The 22,276-nt window shown below is 32.9% G+C and overlaps 1 protein-coding gene across 15 annotated transcripts in view; it reads right to left on the bottom strand.

The window, feature by feature from the left end:
- The window catches only part of LOC115227715 (spectrin alpha chain), a 97,652-nt gene that overhangs the window by 50,454 nt on the left and 24,922 nt on the right, over positions 1-22,276 (bottom strand). For 11 of the 15 annotated variants that reach the window (XM_036500621.1, XM_036500624.1, XM_036500625.1 and 8 more), the window contains 12 exons: positions 14,542-14,796; positions 13,321-13,446; positions 11,631-11,771; positions 11,106-11,123; positions 5,036-5,119; positions 4,124-4,228; positions 3,472-3,563; positions 2,565-2,709; positions 2,195-2,311; positions 1,905-2,078; positions 798-899; positions 556-693 (listed from right to left, as the gene is read on the bottom strand). In XM_036500621.1, the coding sequence (XP_036356514.1) occupies positions 556-693; positions 798-899; positions 1,905-2,078; positions 2,195-2,311; positions 2,565-2,709; positions 3,472-3,563; positions 4,124-4,228; positions 5,036-5,119; positions 11,106-11,123; positions 11,631-11,771; positions 13,321-13,446; positions 14,542-14,787 (1,488 nt within the window). In that variant the 5' untranslated portion in view covers positions 14,788-14,796. The remainder of the gene's footprint in view (positions 1-555; positions 694-797; positions 900-1,904; positions 2,079-2,194; positions 2,312-2,564; positions 2,710-3,471; positions 3,564-4,123; positions 4,229-5,035; positions 5,120-11,105; positions 11,124-11,630; positions 11,772-13,320; positions 13,447-14,541; positions 14,797-22,276) is intronic. The other 4 variants (XM_036500626.1, XM_036500633.1, XM_036500635.1 and 1 more) reach the window with 1 other exon arrangement.

The following is a 22,276-nucleotide window of genomic DNA, read 5'->3' as shown; positions in this document are numbered from 1 at the left end:
GCAACTGGTTCCCATGCCAATGACACATAAAAAACACCAACCGATTTATAGAATAATATATTGACTTATGCGAAAGTCATAGTTGTTCTGAATATCGACTCCTATATAAACAGTCAGTTATTCTCCATATTGATAGTTGTATAAACATTCAGTTATTTCATATATCTAATGTCAATAAACAGTCACTTATTCTAGATACCGACTCATATGTCTACTTCAGGTTGCATTGAAGATAATTGACACTCAACCAGGTTAAAATCAATTCAAGGTTGATGAATCAACTGTTAGTAAACGACTTCTGAGTTATAACACGTTTATGGTTAATTTTGACACTGACTCCTTAAATTTATAGTTTATAACAATGAGCTTTAAACTAAATATTATTAAATATATGTAGCTAACTCAGCAATCTAAGCTACACCTTGCCTTGTTGGTATTGCATTTTAGTACAGGAAAATTCATGACACCAGAAGTCATGTCCTTGTTAATATTATAAAGGTCAAGATGTAGCCAATTGTTATCAACCAAATCAATAATATAGATGAAATTATTTACCTCTTGTTTGGTCATCCAAGTGTCAGCCTGTTCGGTGTCTCTATAAAACAGCTGGAGATCCATACATTGTTCATACATAATTCGCCTCTCTTCCCACAAATCAAGTAGGTTGCTGCGTTCAACTGTTAACTCATTCAACTATAACGCAAATGCAAATAACAAAGCAGAAGATCAGTAAATAATGAGGGTGAAAAGCAAATACCAAAAAACAAAAATCAGACAGAAAAACAAACATTCTTTACCTTTTCCTTCACATCATTTGCAGCATAATGTTCAGAGGTCACTAAATACTGGCCAGCTTCAGTTGTAGCTTTGAAACTGTCGGCACGAGCATCAATCTCACCCTGTAAGATAAAGCAGAATAGTTGAAGAGATGCAAGATCATCACCTGACAAAGGAGAATAAGCAAGAACACAAGACTAATTTCACTCCAACTTCAATCTTTTGATTACTGATTGTTTATATTTGTATTGAAAGAAGGACAATGTTCAATTATTCAATAATAATTCAAAGAACAGATATATTCATAAAGCTATTTACATTTGCACTTATATTAAATATTTTGTGTCAGCAATACACTTAATTTTTGGGGGTTTTTTAAGTAAAAATGTTACTCAAATTCTTATAAAAGTAATGATATGGCATTCAATATTTGAATTTTCAGTGTTTTCACATTCAGCTATGTCATGTCCAGTCTTATGATCAGCATCTGTTATTCAACCAATCTAGGAGAGCAATGACTCCAAATAAGAATTGACTCATACCATGACACCCAGTCCAATCGGTGTCGGTATGGAAAGCATATGTAAAATGATGAAATAATTTTATAACTTGAAAATATAATATAGTTGTTTTAAATAGCTTATAAATATTATCATGAGTCACAGCACAAAATATTTTTTTTGCTTTTAGTACTAGAATAGGAAAACATTGCATGTAAGAAGCATCACCTGCCTCAATCAACCAAAGGGGTTCATAGTGACTACAAATCAAGCTTAATGTTTAAACACTGAAAAACACTAACAAAAAACTAGCGAGACCAACATTAAATCAATCTCTTACATTAGAGCAGTGATTTTCAAACTTTTTGCTAGAGTGGAACCCCAAGGAAACATTCCACTGGCTCGAGGAACCCCTGTGCAATAATTTAATAGTCTTATGCACACATATCTGCACAAGAGAATTAAAAATTACTGCCGATTTTAGCAGTTTTGTAACTTCTTGCGGAACCCCTGGACTGTACTGACGGAACCCTAAGGTTCCGCGGAACCCTGGTTGAAAACCACTGCATTAGAGTAATTATAAGTCTATATTTTATTGTAATAAATACTGAGAATTTGGAAACTGACCTTGTGTTCATGGTGGCTTTCAAGTAGAGCTTCTGCTCCTGGAACATCTTTGGCAAGATCATCAGCAGAGATGATGGCACGCATATCATGAATCCAAGAGATCAAATCACGAAAGTCGGCAAGAAAGCGATGCAAATTGTTGGAATCATCCAATCGAGATTTTCTCTTCGCAGCCTACAGAGGAAATAAAATGTAACGTTAGATACCAACTGTTGAAGAAATGCAACCAAAACATTAAACAACAGATTTAATATAGAAACATTTAACCTTATAAAGAAAAAGAAAACTACCTTCTCACGCAAACTCTGCCAGTTTTCCTCAATTTCTCTTTGTTTAACTTCAATTTGAGGAGCCTGGTCAGTGTGGATTTCTTGAAGACGTTTAGCTTCTGTTCCTAATGAAGTCACCTACAACAAAAAGCAATGCAAACTGTCAGTATTAATTTCAATAGCCTAATAGAAATACAAATCTAATTTATGAGAGAAACATTTTATAAACAAAAAAATGATATTTGAACACTTTCCCCAAATATAAAAATACACTCAAAGATTTGATTTATGTATTAGTTTACTATCATCAATTATACTTTAACAACCATGTGTAAAGAAGTCAATTATATCTAAAGAAAAATAATACTGATTGAGTATTATAATAAATTACCTTCTCTTCCAATGCAGCCAAATCTCGTTCTACCCCTTCATGTTTTCTCTGAAGTGCTTGTACACTAGCAAGGTCTCGGCCATGATCATCAGATGAAAGAACAGTATCTTTCTCAGTGATCCAAGCAATAGTTTCATCAGCATCTCTGAAAAATAAACCATAGCAAACATTGATGAACCGTGATTAAGTCAAACAATATTTAGTGGTAGATACTGAAAGAAATGTAAAATACAAGCTAAGCAGCGCTTGCTTTAGTTTGGCCCAATAACAGGTTCTAATTTGGCAAGAGTACTTTGTGATAAAAAGGTCATTCAGCTATAAAAGCAATTCCTCCAGCAAAATGCTGATGTACAAATTTTCAACACTATCCAACTCATAATAGCAATGGAAAGTGGATATAAGCCAGTGATAAGCACAAAAGCCCAAAATGAAAACAAGAAGCCTTTGATTGAGGAAGTGAGAATCACGAAGTACATTGATTTGTTAAGTATAAGCAATTAGAACGATGGAATTAAATGAGTCAAAGTTGTATACTCAGCACAGCTAGTGCTTGCCTAAACAAGAAAGTAATATAAAAAAAAATTTGAAACTTGTTGAATCAACATAGTCAATAAACACATTCAAACACCAGGTTATATGAAGTGGACTTTTAGATTAATAAAATGTGATAAAGATAATTTCAAATGCAATAAGAAATAATTGAAATCTATTCAATTATTAATGCAAAATCTTCTATATTCAAAATGTGTTATCAGATATGCCCTACTTCATAATTGGTGGGGGAGCAGCTGGATGGAGAGGTACCAACCAACGAATGTGAGGGCATTGCATGGCTGCTCATTCATTCATTCATAGAAAATATACAAATGCATAGATATATACTGTAATGACAGGATTGTTTTGATACCTGTTAAAGCGTTGGATCTCATGTGCACCGAAAAGTCTTTCTTGACGAAACAATGAGCGAGATTTCAAACGTTGCCACGCTTCATTTACCTCCTGTAAAAAAAAAAAGGATTAAGCATTATTCAAATGTTTGCATGATTTTTTTTAATATTTTAACTATTTTATCTTTTAAAATCAAGTGATATTACTGTAGATGTACATTAATGTTAAATATGCGCTTTACAAGACTAATTACTGCAAAACCTCAGTCTTATTATATAATGAAATGGATGATAAAATAAGTCTTCAAAAGTATAAAGCAAAAATAAATTCAAATATCATTGAAGTTGTTTAGATAAGACAACAGTAGCCATGGTCAAGTAAGCCAATGACCAAAAGTGTCCCAGTTGTAATTTATTCAGCTTTAGCATATCTAGAGCTATATTACCCAATTTGTCTTTTCTCTTTTTTTAAAACAGTACAGTCTGATTTGAAAGAGGCTCTCTTAATAGTTCAATATCGTTAAATGTTGATTGTTCAGGATGTTACATTAATAAGCCACAGAATAAAATAATTATTTAGTGAAGATGTATGAGGATATAAACATTTTGTTACATTCAAATTATACATTAGGGTATCAAAGTTTGAAGTGAAACTATTGTGTGATTCCATACCTGTCGTCGAGTGGTAATCAACTCTGCGTCAGGATGGCTTTCAGAAAGTAGCTGATCTGCAAGTGTGTTCACTTCAACTACCTTATCCTCGTTGTTAGCCAAATCCTAAAATATAAATAAAAACAGTGAAAATACAACATAAAAAACAGTTCAGAGTAAAAAATTTACTCCTTTTAAGAGAATAAAGGCACACAAAATATCCATTTTAAAAAGGAAATGGAACAGCTATAAAAGCTATTCCTTCTTTCAGTTGAATTTTCTGAGAAAACTGATGCAACAGAAACCTTACATATAGGCATTTAAAACTATAGTTTCATAAGCAAATAGAATATACTAATAGTTATCAATAAATTATTAACAATAATCACTAATATACCTTTATACATAGTTTAGTAACATTTAAAGAGGAATATGTGAACAAATAAGTGAATCCAAATATTACAAAGTAAATTTATCTATTTTCCTAATTTGGGTTTAAAAAAAAAAAGAAAAACAAAATAAGATATTGCTATGAAGAATGATAAGTCCAGTGAGAGAAGATATAAATAAATAATTGAGTGCAAAGGAGCAGATTGGCTTCATTAACCATCTAGTATTGCAACTATCATTTGCTTTCATTTATCAATTTTGGGTCATATAAATTTAATTAGATGTAATAAGGAAAACACAGCTCAGTTGTTGAAGGATTGTGTTAATTTTAAAGTCACTGTAGCATAGTGCGTTTTAATGGTTTCTTACTCTTTAAAAGCAATAATTCTAAAAATCATTAACCATAGATCAAATTAATATCTAGTTTTCTAAGACAGAAGCTAAAGGAAAAAGCATAAAGGGGCATATGAAGAGCAGATACACCCTATAGAATCTATATCATATGAAAAGAAATAAATGAGTCAGGATTTTAAAAACAAATACCTTTTGAAATTCATCAAATTTCTTCTGTAGAACTTCAACATGTTCAAGATCTTGGCCAAACTCTTCTGAAGTTACGAATGCTTCCTGAAGTAGAAAATCAAAACTTATGAAAAATTTAAGTTATTTAAAGGGGAAAAAAAAATAACCTTTTACTCATAATTAACACCCTTAACATCAGGACGTTTTTCACAGAGCACACATTACATATCCAAACCAACACAACTATCTCTCCTTCAAATGTCAACCAAACCTACTTTGTCTCCTTTCTCTACTTAGTCTAAACTGGTTTTAGTTTAACTTTGCACATATACTGAAGTCAATTCACTTCTCCACACTAAATATCTACAATTGCTAACATTATGTCTGTGCTACATTTTCTTTATAAAAATAAAATGTTTTTAAAAAGAACCACTAGCCACCCTACTGTTATTGTTGCTAATGGAAGAATTAATGTTCAGTGGCTATTCATAAAGTTTATTACTTGAAAACAGCTAACATCTGAATTTCTGGTTCTTTCTCATCTTGCTCAGAAACCCTAATGTATGTATTGGTTTGCACTAGCAACAATATTAAATTCTTGCATACCCACCTGGGTATAGAATTTCACTTTACTGCTGTTGAACTCTGGTGACTGCTACCATATAATAGTTGTTATTCTCCCTATTAATCTTTTTACAAAAGTTAACTTCACACAATTTCTTTCAAGCCATTTCTGGGACAATTGCCTTCTTCATGTCCCTGGCAAGACTACCCTACATTTTCTCCATTTATTCATTAACCAGTTTACAGAGTGTACCTGATATATTTTATCACAGCATCAGCACAAGAGGTTACTTTGTTTCCAGCAAGACCAAAGAGTCTTTTCCACTACTTTGTCTCCATTTGTTCAAAGCAACATGATCAAGCAGATAAATATTTCGAAAAAGTATGGAAAAAAAAAATAAGGAAAAGAAAATCAAAGCAAGAGAAAGAATGGAACAGTGATAGGTGCAAGAGAGTGATAGGAGAGAGAGGAGCAGGGGAGAACAATTGATGGATGTCAATAATGAATGATAGGAGAGTAATGAGGGAGAATGGTGGTTAGCAATAGGGAGTGAATGAATATGGACAGATATACAAAGGCAGCGTAATGAGAGAGAGAGAGAGGGAGAGAGTAATGATAAATAGAGTGACACAGTAATGAGAAAGTAATGAAGGAGAGCAGTAGAGACATAAACCTAAACATAATGGTTGAAAGACATCCAAATGTAGAAATTGTACAACCCAACCTCCACGACCAGTTTTTATCTCTCTATTGCTATGCCAGCATGGATTGTATGGGTGTTTTCATCACACCATTATGCTAGTCCTTTGTCTTTTTGTGAGGTTCTGCCTCTTGAGATCATCTTCAGCATTTCACCCTATATCTTCCTTGACCTCCATCTTCCACAGGTCACATACTTTGAGTACTCAGCACTTCTTTATACAACTGGTATTTTCCATGCATATGCCTGTACCAGCATAGTCTTCACTCTTGCACACTTTATTTGATTCCTCTTATATCCAGCTTTTCTCAGTTCGTCTGCGTGTCATTGTTTCTATACACTAACACTACATCCAAAAGACTATGATCATTTCTTTCTAGCATTTGCAAATCTTCCATGTTCATGACCAAAATCTTATCACTACATACAGAAGCATCATACAAACTGCCCTTCATTCAGGCTTTGTGTCACTAATTTCAACAATAGATGTTAAATTTGAAACTAGCTACTTCAACAAAAGTTTCTGCTTAAATCACAAGACTACTTCCTCGCACTGAACACCAACACACACACATTTTTTTTTTTTTTATCAAACTAATTTCCTTTGTATCTGGAGAAAAGGAAGCAACAATGAAGAACTTGAAATGCAAATGCAAGTGTCAAACAAATTCATGCCAGCAGTGTCTACCAATAAACATCAACTTCCAATACCAGTTTGTTATTGTGTAATAAAAGGTAGGAAGAGGGAGAGAATGCAGCTATTCATTGACTGTTTACACAGCTAATGTCTATTTGAAGCAGTTAAAAGAAGTATTTATCACATAAAGTGTAGCTTCTGATATCACATTTATATAACCTATTATATTGGTTGAACAGAATTCAAAACACTCATCACTTCAATAACACATCTTATTTTCATACTGAACATCAGAAACGGCTTTTCCTAGCTAATTGCTAAGGACACAAAATATACCGATATGTGCACATACTAATTAATGTACACAAAGAGAAAAATTTGAAGCAATTTCATATGAAAGTCAACCCCAGCAGAATCTGAACTTAGAATGTAAAGAGAAGAAATACCACAAGGTATTTTGCCCAATGCTCTAACAAAACTCACTACATGATATCCTTAATAGGCACAAAGCCAGAAATTTGGAGAAGAGAGTGGCTGATATCAACAACTTAGTATTTGAGTGGTACTTCAATTTACTGACCCCAAAAAAATTGAAAGGTAGAATTTCGGAGTTCAAATATGGCCAAGAGACTTGAACTCAGATCAAACAACTGATCATTAGGCATTCTGTTTGCTGTTCTAATAATTCAGCCAGTCCAATATCTTCAATAATAACAATAAGCTTTGATCTTAACCAAAATGTCAACAAGCTAAGGTTTTCAAAAGCTTACTTTCCCATGTTTCTTCCATTTAATAGCGCTTTTGGTTAAAGTGATCACTTGGATTAGTCTTTCTTGCTAAAGTTTCCTGGATCAACTTTAGATATAATACAAGTTCACAATTTTCAGTGCTCTCCTTACTCCAGACTCATAAGATGACTTGTTAAAAGTTGCTTCTTTTAAAACTCTTTTTAATGTGACAGAGTACTGTACATTCAAGTAGCCACCTTGCTCATTCTTTTGTACAGAATACTTCTCAAAACATACATCATGGTCTTAATATTCCTCAAGGACATTTTTCATATGATGTAAAGTTAGATATTTCTAGAAATTTCCCCCATAAACTAGCTATAGAATTGCCACTCAGAAAGCAGGATATCTCGCTGATTATAACATGGCCTCTCAGAAAACAAATCTCCTAGGCAACACACATTCATTTCCATTTCTAGAGATTCTGCATTGTGTACTTTTCATTGTCTTCATAAAAAAACCTGACAGCTAGTGTACACAATAGAAATACTATTTATCCCTCTTGGTTGAAGACCTATACTTCACATGACATAATTACATTGCTATAACTTGAATAAAATATTTCCTTGTTACCAAACTTTCACAGGAGATTGTTTAAATATTTTCATCTTTCATTTCTATTCTCCTAACCATACTATCAACTACTCAATATAAATCTTTCAACAATTTCTTCAGAATGTAAAGACATACAAAATAGTACACTGAAGAATGGTTTGTTAAATACCAAAACCATTTCACCAACGGAAACACTACAAAGATGCTTTCTCCATAGTAATAGAAAGATTTATAAAGTTAAAATCTAATGGATATGTATGTACATCTAATTATAAGATTTTTTAAAATATATTTTATTTTACAGGTTGCTTAAATATGTTAAATACTGAACAAATATATTTTTATTACTGTGTAAATTATCAGAAAGTATTAACATAATCAAAGTTGTCCAATTATTTTTTATGGGTTTGAAGGGAATAAAGAAGTAGATGCTCTGATAGAAACAACAACAAACTTAAAGTCTGTTGCATAAAATTAGATTTAACAGTGCTGATTAAAGAGGCTAACAGTCAGTGACTAAAGCTACTTTATTAGACTGGAAACACACATGTCAAAATATCAATTAAGAAACAGAATTTATGGAAGAGAGGAGATCAATAACAACAAAACATGGAAGAGAATAAACACACAATTTCCAAACAATCAATTAAAACAGGTTGTTGGAAGGAGTTTTTCTTCAAGTGAAGAAACAATCAATGGGTAGTTCAATTGAATAAAATAACTGTAAAGAAGAAAAGGTGAACAGAAAATAATTTGGACCAAATGGATATAGTCTTGAAAATTTAGAAAAATGTTATAATCTAAGGATCGTTCATATAAGAGATACTGTATAATACAAAAATATTTCATTTTTATTATATTTTTACCTTAAAAACAAATTGGTTCATGAAAACAGATTTACAAACATCCAAATATCTTTTAAATAAATATCAGTAGATATAAAGAGAAAAAGTTTGAAAATTATTTGCTTTATATATAAATATAGAATTTCAGAGTGTTGTAGGCAATAATCCCTTAATCTATATAAAACCATTCAGTTAAGAATAACATTGTAAACTAAGAGCAAACACCATGGGAGGGGAGTCACCACATTTCATACCTAAAGATAAATTTAAAGATATTTAATGCCCAATATGAATCAAATATCATATATCTTATCCATGATGATCACACAGATAACATAAAAACCTAAACTAGTTATTAAATGAAAATTATTTTATACAATATCCTACATGTTTACCAGCTTTAGTACAGTAATATCACATCATTAAGAATGAAATATCCAATTCTCTTATGCACCAAGTTTGATAGTTGCTAACTCTGTTTTATCCTGACAATTGAAGAGTTACATCACTTTTCAAAATGCAATTCATGGTATCTGATTATCTTGTGAGTTTTCTCTTGTAAACCCATGGATAGATAAAAAAAATTCATGTTGTTTATGAATATAAATCAATGACGTGGAATCAATGACATCCCAGACAGCTCGAAACATCAGAGAAGTGTTTGAAGATGTGGTGAATGAGCACACTGTATGTTGATGGTTTGAGAAATTCTGGTCTGGTGACTTTACTCTTGAAAATCAGCCTTGTGGTAGACCTGAGACCAAGGTGAATAATGAGCTGGAAACTGTATTGGAAGCGGATACATCTCAAACTACACATGAGTTCGCAGAAAGGTTTGGTGTTTCGATTCCAACTGTATTGGACCATCTGAAACAAATCAGCAAGGTAAAGAAGCTGGACAAATGAGTAACCACTGGAACTGAATGAGCATCAAATGACACGTCATCTTGAAACTTGCTGTTCTTTGATGTCACGGCATAAAAGCAAACCATTTTTGCATCGTATTGTTATGTGTGATGAAAAATGGATTCTTTTCATAAATAGCAAGAATTCTGCATGGTGGTTGGATAGAGACGAAGTGCCAAAACACAATCCAAAAAAGAATATTCATAAAAAAAAAGCTAATGGTGTCTGTTTGGTGGTCCAGCGCTAGTATCATCCACTACAGCTTCATGAGGCCTGGTAAATCATTTCAAACCAATTGGATGAAATGATGAGTGAACTTGCAATTAAACAACCGACATTGGTCAACAGAGACAGGCCAAAAGAACCAGATAGAATAAGTACCAGGCTTACAAAGAATGAGTTCTGAAGTCAATTTGTTCGACTAAAGGCAGTGCTCCAACATGGCCACAGTCAAAAGAGAGTTCAAAATCGGACATTTCATTCTTGATGACTTGATGAAAACAAATTATTCAAATACTATGAGGAATAGCTTTAAATCATTTTGAAAATTAAATATATATATAAAATTTAATTTGGGGTTAACCTTATTAACTAAACAATAAACTGAGGTAACTTCTTTTTCTATAACTTCAAAATAATAGCAATCCTAAAATTACATAAAAATTATACTGCAGTTCTTTCTTTAGTATTCAATAATACAAAAACTTTATTTTGTAAGCTAAAAAATTTAGGCCAGCAAAATGCCATAATAAGGGTGAATATTTCCAATAGATTCTATATCAGTGATTCTAAGGAAAGTAATGAAAAAAAAATAAAGCTGAACAGTCATAAAACTATGTAAGTTTCATATCCAATCACAAATAGACCCACTACAATATTATATTTTGGAAATTTAATTCAAATATTGGTACCCAAACTACTTTTTGTTCGCCTTTTTTTTAAATAGAACATTTTGTTGGTCATGTGTTTTATAAGTTAATTTAAAATTTCAAATGAGAACAAAAAAAAAGCAGCGGCCTGAGGCAACTTTCCCAAGAACATTGCATGCCCTTGGCCGCAAGCAGCTTGTTCAGCAATGTCACACTATCTACTTACCAGTTTTTCAATAGGATACTAGAAAAAAGTCAACATCGAAATGAACAAGTCAAAGAATAAAGGAAAACTTCAGAGCTAAAGTTATTTCTTTTTCTCATATATTATTTTTTTTAACTTTTACACTTCCTTCATACAGACAATTATTTGCAATTAATGTTAGAATCTGAATTGCAATTTAAAAACTTGCCGCCAACAGACAGACTTTCTACACTTAAAATTATCTTTCATACACCTTCAACCAGACATTACATAAAAATTTCAATTACATATTTCCTTGAAAAATTTGCATTTTTTTTTTTTCCTTTTTTGTAATTGGTTTTACAATGTTGAGTTAAAAATAATATTTAGGTCATGAATTTTAAATCATTTACAAATGAAATTCCAAATTCCAAAATAGCATTACAAAATAAATTTTTTAAATCTAAAGACATAAAACTGGAAAAGAATACAAGATATGAGCCTTCAATTTTATCGTTATTATTATGGTAAAACTAATAATTTTAAAATAATACAAACACAATTTACCTTGTCGTTAATCCAAAACATGACTTCATCACATTCCCGCATGAACTGGACAAGACGTAGTGCTTGCTGCAGCTTCAAACCTTTTTCAGACAATTTGCTGATCAACAATGGCCACAATTCATGTAGTTTGTCAAGTCGTTCCTGATGGAAAATAAATGAATTTTATTATTTTAAAACACACTAAGCAACCATTAAGATATATTTTAAGTATCTAACTTTACAAAAATACCATAAAAGCCTTTGGATTTATAGAAATAATAGAAAAGGATGATGTTAAATCATCATCACCCATGCTGGTATGGATTGGATAGTTTGACAAGATCTGTCAACCCTAACTTCAGTGTCTGTTTTAGCCTGCTTTCTATAACTGAATGCCCTTCCTAAACCAACCTCATTACAGAGTATACTAAGGTGTTTCATTCTTTTCTAGTCTTTGAACATCCTCAAAATTCAGGGCCATCTAACTACTATGTAGCATTGCTGATCATACACAAGCACCATACAATCTACCTTTCACTCTGAGAAACAGAACTTTTGCTACTAACATAGGTAATAGCTCTCTGAACATTTTCTATCTAGTTCTTATTCTAACAACTACACTATACATCTATTGCCACAGCTAACTAGGTTACCTCAGTAACAGCATCTATCTACTACCACTTGTAAACCCCCCAGGCATTCAAAAAAAATCTATTTCCCATGTGTTTATTATTCCTGCACATCTACCACATTGAAAATTTAACTTCTGTTAAATTTTCCTGTCGTCCCACTACACCTCTTGTGTGCCCATAGCTTGCACTGAGTACACCACATGGAATTTCTACCTACACCTTTCCTACATACTGAGCAGGGCCATTTTCCAGAAATGGATTTGGGTCCTATTTGCTCTCCAGCTAAATAGATCTTTAGTCTTTGCTATGTTAACTTTAAAGCCCTTTGATTCCAAACCTGGAATTTCTCATCTATTCTGCTAAAGATTCTGCTTTAAGGATGAGATCATCAGCATATAGTAGTTCCCAAGGGCAACCAATCTTAAATTTCTGTTATGGCATGGGAGATAAGACTGAAACAGGAGGTAACTGAAAACCACATGCTCGTGAATTCCTACCTGTATTCCAAATTTGTACCTCTGTACATTACTTGTATGGCTCTAACATGCCATCTGTCTATCTCTAGCTTCTTCAGAATCAGCCAGATCACAAAATGAGGTGCCCTGACAAAGGCTTTCTCCAGATCAACAAATATCAAGGACAATGATTTAAGCCATTTTGATTCAGTAAACATATTGTGATAGTTAAGCATTTACATTGGCAGCAGCTTCACACATCACACTAGTAAAAAATTTGGCATCATACACCACCAGGCAAAATACTGGAACTAAGAAAACAGACTTGTAAGAAATCTTAATATTTAATCTAAAGAATGATAGCAGAACACTCAAATTGTATACAGTTTATTTTCTCATTTGTCAAGTAATTTTGTTTCCATTATATATTGCATTTTTTTATTATTTAAATATAATCATTTGAATAACTGAATAACATTGGAGTTATTCCTATAAAGCTGGAGTCTCATCTGTGCAAAGAAATTTTTTATTAAGACATTTAAGTCAGATTTTAGTTCAGTGACTCCTTTCCTGTCAATTATACATTTTAATTTATTTATGGTAACATCTAAATAGTAAAGTTACCTGAATAGTCTGAGAGGCGAAGTGGTTCTGGTCAATCATTTCTTTACCAGCATTATCCAGTGTCACAATAGCATTAGAGTGGGCTGCAACTTCAGCTTCAAAAGCTTGATGTTTCTGGATCTTAGCCTGAATAATAGCAATAATAGCAGCATATAACAATAATAGTGTTAAATACAAAATAAAAAAAAAAATTAAAAAAAGAATTTTTTAATACAATTAGAATCAATATAAATTATTCTAACAAAGAAAAATAGTACAGTTGTCTGTTTTCATGCAAATTACTTTCATTTTCTTAAACCCAAAAACAAAAAGGAGTCAATACAAATTGGAAGATGTTTTTAAGATATATATTTTCAAAGAAGCTGATCAATATACATGAATGTCTAAATAAGAGTAATGAAAATGGACTGGATTTTAAAATTTACACAGAAAATTAGATGAACTTTTTAGAAAAATATATTGGGAAATAGAGATTACAGTTCCTTTTTTTTTTTGAGAAAGATTTTAAAAGGTATTAAAATAATTTTGAGAGATTATCAATTTAAAAGGCTTTATATTTTATTAACCCCTCTAAAAATTAAAAAGACAATATAACAAGATTTATCAATCTAATAGTGAAGTGTTTAGTGCTTTTAACAGACTACCCATCAAAGAACAGCTGTAAATTGCATGACACAAGGAAACATAACATTTTTTTTTTTTAATTAAAATATCTAATATACACCGAAAACCACATATTACAGGATAGAATTCAGGTTTATTTACAATATTTGATAAGTTTACCCTGAGAGAAAAATGTAATACAAATAATATCTTTTAATTAATACCATTTTATCAGCTAAGTAACCAAAAGCTTGCAACATTTAAAAAGAAATTATTAAATAATTAGCTACTGTAAACTAGATAAACACTTCAAACTAACTTTTGCTTAAATATTTCTAGAATATATTCAATTTAAACGTAACATTTAACCGTTGAAATATTTAAACTTCTCAGAAGTTTATATATACAAAAAGTCAAAATAAATACTTATCTATTTGGTCCAATTAACCCAACCAAACCAGTTTAGAAGAGTGAAAAGGTTACATCTTAAGAAAAACTAATATAACAATAAATGGCCATTGTTTGAAATACGAGGAAAAAACAGATTGAAATATATTTGTCTGTCTCCCTTTCATTTTTCTTTTTTTACACAGAACGTGATTATTAATAAAGTTTTACCTGCAAGTTGGTGGGATCTTTATAGTTCTCATCCGATGCTGTTTGAAGTTTCTCATAAATCCAGCTTTCCAGCTCATCAGCATCTCGTTTAAAGAACTGGTAACGTCGAGAGTCTTCCAGACGCTCTCTACGGTCCTTACAGGCATTCCTAAAGAAGCCATAACGACTAATAACTTCTTCACGACGTAGCTGAATGTCCTCCGCCGTCTCCAAAATCTTCACTTCTCTTGGCTGGACGTCGGTCATTTTGATTCACTGTAACAGTAAATAAATGTAGGTCACTAGATTATATACCAAGAACAAGAATTATTTCATCAGTTTTATCAATTCCAGCATTACTGAGAAGTCTCTCATGCTAGCACAGTTTACACAATTGTCCATCTACTGGAATTGTTGGATTTAAATAACAAAGACATTTACATTATTTAAGTAGGCACGGGCATGGCTGTGTGGTTAGGGAGCTTGCTTCCTAACTACATGGTTTCGGGTTCAGTCCCACTGCGTGGCACTTTGGGTAGGTGTCTTCTGCTATAGCCCCGAGCCGACCGGAGCTTTGTGATTGAATTCGGTAGGCGGGAGTTACTGCCGTGTGTGTATGTGTGCGTATAGCTGCTCAGTGCCTCTTCGAAAGAGAGAGAGAAGATGAAATTTTGAAATTGTTCAGTATTTTTTTCCCTCCATAACAAAAATTCATAATTTCAGAGACATAATCATTGAGGGTTCCTGTATGACTATTTACTGGAAATTTAACACTAAGTTGTTGTTTCTTTGTTTATATTTCTTTTTTTTGACACTTCATTTACGGTAACAATAAATACTATTCTTCTTCTAGAACTTTCTCTTCCCTTGAATGCAACAATGACAGTTGTAAAATATAATAATATCTGCGTAGTTAATATGAAACAGTTAAATGCAGATATAAAAGGCTGTTGAGATCATTAGGCAGAACTAGAAAAAAAAGTGAAGATAGGCATACAGCTGAAAATAGTATAGAATATATTCTTTTGCTTATTTACTTAAAAGGACAAAGATGTGCCAATAACCATTTAAATCTCATTTAAGACAACAAAATAGAGATAAAAACTATTGTAACAAAAAGAAAAAATAGACAACTGCAAAGGCTTGTTGCTAAGTGCTGTGACAACTGAACCGAGTTGTAAATCAATGACTTTAGTTAACATATGAGTCAGTGAGCAAGAAATAGCTTTATAATAATAAATATAAAATAATATATATATATATATATATATATATTCAAATGTGTGTGTATTTTGTTTATTTTATATTTATTATTATAACTTAGCTTTTGTACTTTATAATCGACGAAGCCTATATACAAGTACCTCATATTCATCTGCCTATTACCTCAATCCACTTGAGTAATATAGGCAGAATGAGGTACTTTTATCTATTGGCTGAAACAGCTGTAAGTTATTTTACCAATTTATATTCATGTTTTTTTTTTAATAATTACTGGTATCCTTATCTTATATGCAAAGAATAATATGCTACATGTATGTATGTTATTATAATTATCAGTTTAATAAATAAATAAGTTAACATTTTTAATGTCCAAAAGTTGATGAACCACCTATTGTTCTCCTCCATTTTCTTATTTGCAATATAAATTAATGGTAAAATATCTCTTTACCTTCACCCATTTAATACACTAGGTAATGTAATTGCAATGCAATAAAAAGAAACACTTGTGTATTAATAATTGGGTATTCTCCCAACAGTATATTGGATAGATATTATCCCTTAGTGGGATGCCTTTGATATTATAAGTTTATCAGATCAGGACTGAAATAATGACTACAAAGATAACTTTCAAAAATGATTAAAAAACTTCCTTCCCCTCTCAATAAATTATCTCTGTTTGATATATCAAATATCTCTACAAAACCTTTTCTAGTTAGAAGTAGCTAATTTGAATTATAATTTGGATTATTTTAATTGCTTTAAGTAATCAACATAAAGTTCTCATAAAACTGTTTTACCAAACTACACTGGATGGCAGCAGTAACACCTTCCAATTCATACATTCCTTTACTAAGCTTTATTCTATAATAACTCTAGCTAAGATTTCCAACAAATGAAGAAGGTCGAGCATGTGGAAATAAAGGAATTCAAGTAAACCATGTTTCAAATGTATTAAATCAAGTAAACTAAACTCATGAACTAAATAACACTAAATTTGCAAAGTACTCTTTTCTTTATGTTCTGATATTCAAATCACTCTGAAGTCAACTCAGCAATTCCTCCAGTCAGAGGATTAATAACAGTTAAGTTGGGAAAAAAGTTTGGGCTCAGAGTGATACTCATTCAGTTCACTGACATGTACATCAACATAATGATTTCTACAAGTTAAAACAGAACTCAGTCACATAATAAATAGTACTTAATTCTCCAAGCTTCTTTCTGAAACATATGAGAGGGTATCCAAAAATAACTGGAAACATTCTCCGAGAGACAAGCCTGTTGTAGTTCAGGTTTCCACCACTAGAAGCCACTTGATGTGACTCAGGCATCAGTCTGCCAACCAGCAGCATCAACTAATGTCACACTACCACATGGTGCATCTTTGTTTTGCAGTGCTTCTCCCCTATTTGTCAATTTTTGTGATGGCTGAAATGAAGGAACAAATGAAGTTCTGTTTTCCGCAGTAGAAAATGGTGGCTGAAACAGTTGCCATGCTTCAAACAGCTTACAAGGATGCTGTCACCAGCAAACACACAAGTTTACAAGTGGTTCCCATGCCTTAAGAATGGTCACTTGTTGTTTGAAGACCAATGTCAACCTCCTGAATGAATGTAAACATCATGAAAATTCATGAACTGATCTTGGAGGACCATCACCAAACAATTGACAAACTTGATATGACTGATGTGTCCTGGAGCTCCTACCAATAAATTCTGAGTAAAGAATTGCAAATGAAGAATTGCAGTGAAATTTGTGCTTCACTTGCTCACAGTAGATCAAAAGCAGTCATGGCTGAATGCATGTCATGAACTGAAAGAACAGTTGGAAGTTGATCCGGATCTTTTCCAAAGGTCATCAATGGTGATGAAAGATAGTGCTATGGAATTTGCAGATGTGGAAGAGGTGAACAAAAAAAAAAACAACAGAGGTATTAAAAGTCATCAGTTTGCAAGAGTTCCAGCACTGCTTTGAATAGTGGAAAATGTGCCTGGACTGATGCATTCCTTCAAATGGAAAATGCTTTGAAGGCAATAAAAATGTAAACATGTAAAACTAAGTGAATAAAACAATACTGTAAAATTCCAATTTCCTTCAGGTACTCCCTAATAAGCTAAATGTTATAAGCAATTTGCTAAATTTACAGTCTCAATAGTAGAATTTATAATATGCTTCTACAAAATTGAAAAAGAAAAATTCTCTTATCAAAAGAAATGTCTCAATGTAAAAGAACAAATAAACTAAAGTTTTTGTTCTAAGAATTGGTAATTATTTATCGTCTTTTCAATCATTTTTGTTAAATGGTCTCATGCCACTAAACAGCTGTGTCTAATGCTCCAGTAACATAATCATGCAGTGTTGCTTGATCCTTCCTATTCAGAACTACTACACCACCCAGGAACCAATAATTTATCAACTGAAACTAAAAAATATTTCCAACTACATTCAAACCAATCACTAAATGAGAGTTAAGCTATGGGATAAATGAATAAGGACATAATTACAAAGATTGCCAGTGATACTGCAATTTGCTTTTAGTATACTGTATTTTGATTTTGAACCAACAGGTAACACATTTCATTAATTTTACCCTAGTAACCGAAATCATAATGACTATAAAAATATTACATAACTAAAAATTATGCTTCAACAATTTGAAAAGTTGTTACCATTAAATAAATCAATTCAAGTATTACTTGATAGAAAAGCAGATGGAAAAATGGAGAAATAGTGGTGCAAAGAAAAAATTATAATGATGTTTAATTGAAGAAAGAATAAAAAAAGAAAATTCAATTGAATACAATACTATCTGTTGTCTGTGAGCTCTAAGAATTTAGTTTAGATAGGAACTAACCAGATGACATCAATTTTCATTAAAAGGCTTCTCTGACTAATTAAACATTCTCTGTTTAAAACAAAATTTACACTATATTCTACACAGAAGCCTTTAAAGCTGCACAAGGTTTTGCAAGCAGCAAATATCAAGAATTAATCTTTCAAGACATGGAGAAATAACAAGAGTAGTGGAGTTGAAGGAACATTGTCAGTTATACAAAGGATTCTTTAAAGAAATCATTTGAACATTGAATTTTTGCAAACTCTACAAATAAACAACAATTAGAAAACCAAAACCTCTTCTGTTGATGAAATATCAGGTTTAACAAATGCATTCAAATCAGAAAGCCAACTAGGGAGCCTCTACGTGGTTGTTTGACATGCTAGAAATAGCATCTAAGTCTCAAATAATACCTCACTGTCTTAGAAAAGAATGCAGTTGATAATGTGGGTTCTGGACTCCCTGCACATATCAAGAAGTCAGGATGGTCACAGATGGTTTAGTCTTACGTCTGCATGATTATGGCAGGCCTGAAGGTAGGAGGGTAGGGGGACTAAACCACAACATTCCAGCCAAACTCAACATAACTGACAGTATAATGTACATTATTCTACTTCCTAAGGTAATCCCACTACAAACACCAGCACCACTCCATAGTTACAAGTTCAGTATAGAAAACAATCCATATATAAAATGCTTCAATTTATGCATTAACCAAACCAACAACTCATTCAACTACATAAATATTTGTAAAATGGAATGTTCAGTTTAGACACACTTTTTTGATAGTTATAGAAGCTTGAAATAATGTCAGTCAATAAAAAGATAGTGCATGAGAGTGTGTGTGTGGGAGTGTGTTGACACACTCCATTGACAACAATTCAGTTCTCATACAATTTATAACTTTACAATGTAAAATGGGAAAATTGCCAACTCTATAATAATTACCACAGCTTAAATACCCACACCCACAACTCTTTCAACATTTCTAACTATTCGTTTGCAAAAGAATACAATACATTTACTCTTCTATAAAACTGAATCAGGAACACATTTTAAAATCAGTGACTGAGAGTGAAAATAATTCTGAATCCTTCTGAAAAATGAACAAACCTCTTAATAAACAAATACTATAACTTTATTCCAACAAATATAGACTAATCTATATGCAAAATCAACAAATGTATTATCATTTAATGTCTGCTTTCCATGCTAGCATGGGTTGGACGATTTGACTGAGGACTGGTGAACCAGATGGCCACACCAGGCTCCAATCTGATCTGGCAGAGTTTCTACAGCTGGATGTCCTTCCTAACACCAACCACTCAAAGAGTTTAGTGGGTGCTTTTACGTGCCACCGGCACGAGGGCCAGTCTGGCGGTACTGGCAACAGCCACGCTCAAATGGTGTTTTTTACGTGCCACCTGCACAGGAATCAGTCCAGCGGCACTGGCCTCGCTTGAATGCTTTGTTCATGTGCCAGTAAGGCAACACAGGTAACGATCACGCTCAAATGGTGCTTTTTATGTGCTACTGGCACAGAAGCCAGACAGCTGCTCCGGCAGTGATCCTGCTCAGATGGTGCTGTATTATTCAATTAAAACCAAGGACAGACTTGTTTTGAGAGTAATTGGTATTTAGTATAGGTATTTCTTCATGTGGGTAGGTTTATAGGGGTATGTAGTGGTGTATCTTAAATATTTATATTCATATTTGCTGTTTTTTAAAATTTTTATATCCTATAAGTTAAATGATATAAACTTTCATTAGCAGTGGTTATTATGATCATCCATTGGCTAACTAATAGACTAACATTTGTTTCCCCCCATCTTAAATCCACAATTCAAACATAACTGCACTTAGCAAATCAAATGCACACCTTTCTAATGTTCATCATACAAACCATTAAAGAACAGTTGAACATAAATCAAATGCTATATCCTAATCACAAACTTACATATATGCCAATACAAGTGCCAAAAAGTTGGATATATTAGACTCCTAAACTTTAGTTAATAATTAAAGTAGTGGTAAAAAAATAGACTGAATTCAAGTTTCTGCACACTTATATACAAAACCACTGCATACACATTTTATAACAAGAAGTATTTGAACCAGAGAGATGCATACATTTTGCATGAACAACTTTACATATTTCATTTTTGGATTTGGTTTGCAAGATTCTTTATATGAGTTCGTGTGTTGAAGCATATTCTGTTGTGTCTGGGGAGAGTCATTTTCTTTTTGTGCCTTATAATTTAACACACTCACCGGTAAAATTTCCACTTATTTCTTATTTTTACATTCTAAAATTTTCGTTGCATCTTGCAACCTTTTCAATAGTTTTGACTCTCTAATTTTAGAAAATTTTAGAATATAAAAATAAGAAATAAGTAGAAATTTTACCAGTGAGTGTGTTAAATAATAAGGCACTAAAAGAGAATGACTCTCCCCAGACACAACAGAACTTTACATACATTTTTTTTAACCTACAGGAAGGAGCAGGCCCATATATCTAGCAGGCCTTCTGAAATAAACCAGCTTGGTGCTATTAACTTTCCACTATTCTATATCTCCTGCTTGATTGATAAAGGCAGAAATGTATGTAAATAGATTTTCCACACACACAACTGCCCTCCAACCTACGCCCTAATTCCCTTCCTGAAGTCATTCCTACCACCCATGATCACTAACTGCACTATTCTGTTACTGTAATTTAATGTGAGCAGAACTGCATACTTGAGCTTTTCCCTTGATACCACATACCCCAGCCCTCTAAGCACTCAAAACCATTTCCCTGATCTCCATCTTTCATTTGTAGTACTGTCCTCATCACCTATATTTTACATCAATCTCTTCATCATGTCACTCCACCCCCATTCACTTCATCTGCCCCACATTCTTACAACCCACCTAACCACGGCATTTCCCCTCGCTCTACCTTTCACCTATTCTCACTTTTGCCTGTCTACTATTTCATTAAATAAAGCACCTAGTACACACTGTAAAGTGGCTGGCATTAGGAAGAGCATCCAGCCATAGAAACCATGCCAAAGCAGACACTGGAGGTAGGTGCAGCTCACTAGCTCCTGTCAAACCATCCAACCCATGCCAACACAGAAAATGGATGTTAAATGGTGATGATGACTGCTGCTATTCTCTACCTCACTTTTTCTACATTATCAGTGGTCTCTCCTCTACCTCCCTCTAACTCATGTATCATTGGTTGCCCCAGCCCTACTCAATTTCTGCTGTTGTTACCTACTCTTCCTTCTCTAACTCCTCCACAACATTTGCTCATAACATTCACCCTCTCACCCATTCCCTATCTCTAATCATCTCTCAATTTCCAATACACATTTGCAACCTCTTTTTCTCGTGTTCCCACTCACATCTACCCACCTATCTTGTGGGGCCACCTGGCACTTCAATCACCATTACTTTTATCTTTCTAGTGTCACCCTGACCTACCCCTCTCTTCTATAATGAATAGCTGTGTAGATCTCCCTACAGCGAAAAAAAGTTCCATTTTGACCCATACTCTCTCACCAAATGTAACCTCACTTAGTTGAAGAGGATCATCTTGCAGTGCCAACCTTACTAATATTGGTGCCACAGAAAAAGTACCTAGTACATGCTGTATAGTGATTGGCATTACAAAGGTGCCATAGAAACCATGCTAAAGCAGATACTGGAGCA

Source organism: Octopus sinensis, linkage group LG2 (genome assembly GCF_006345805.1).
Source record: "Octopus sinensis linkage group LG2, ASM634580v1, whole genome shotgun sequence".
In the NCBI taxonomy this organism is placed as follows: Eukaryota; Metazoa; Mollusca; class Cephalopoda; order Octopoda; family Octopodidae; genus Octopus; species Octopus sinensis.
This window is presented reverse-complemented; position numbering and strand designations above follow the sequence as displayed.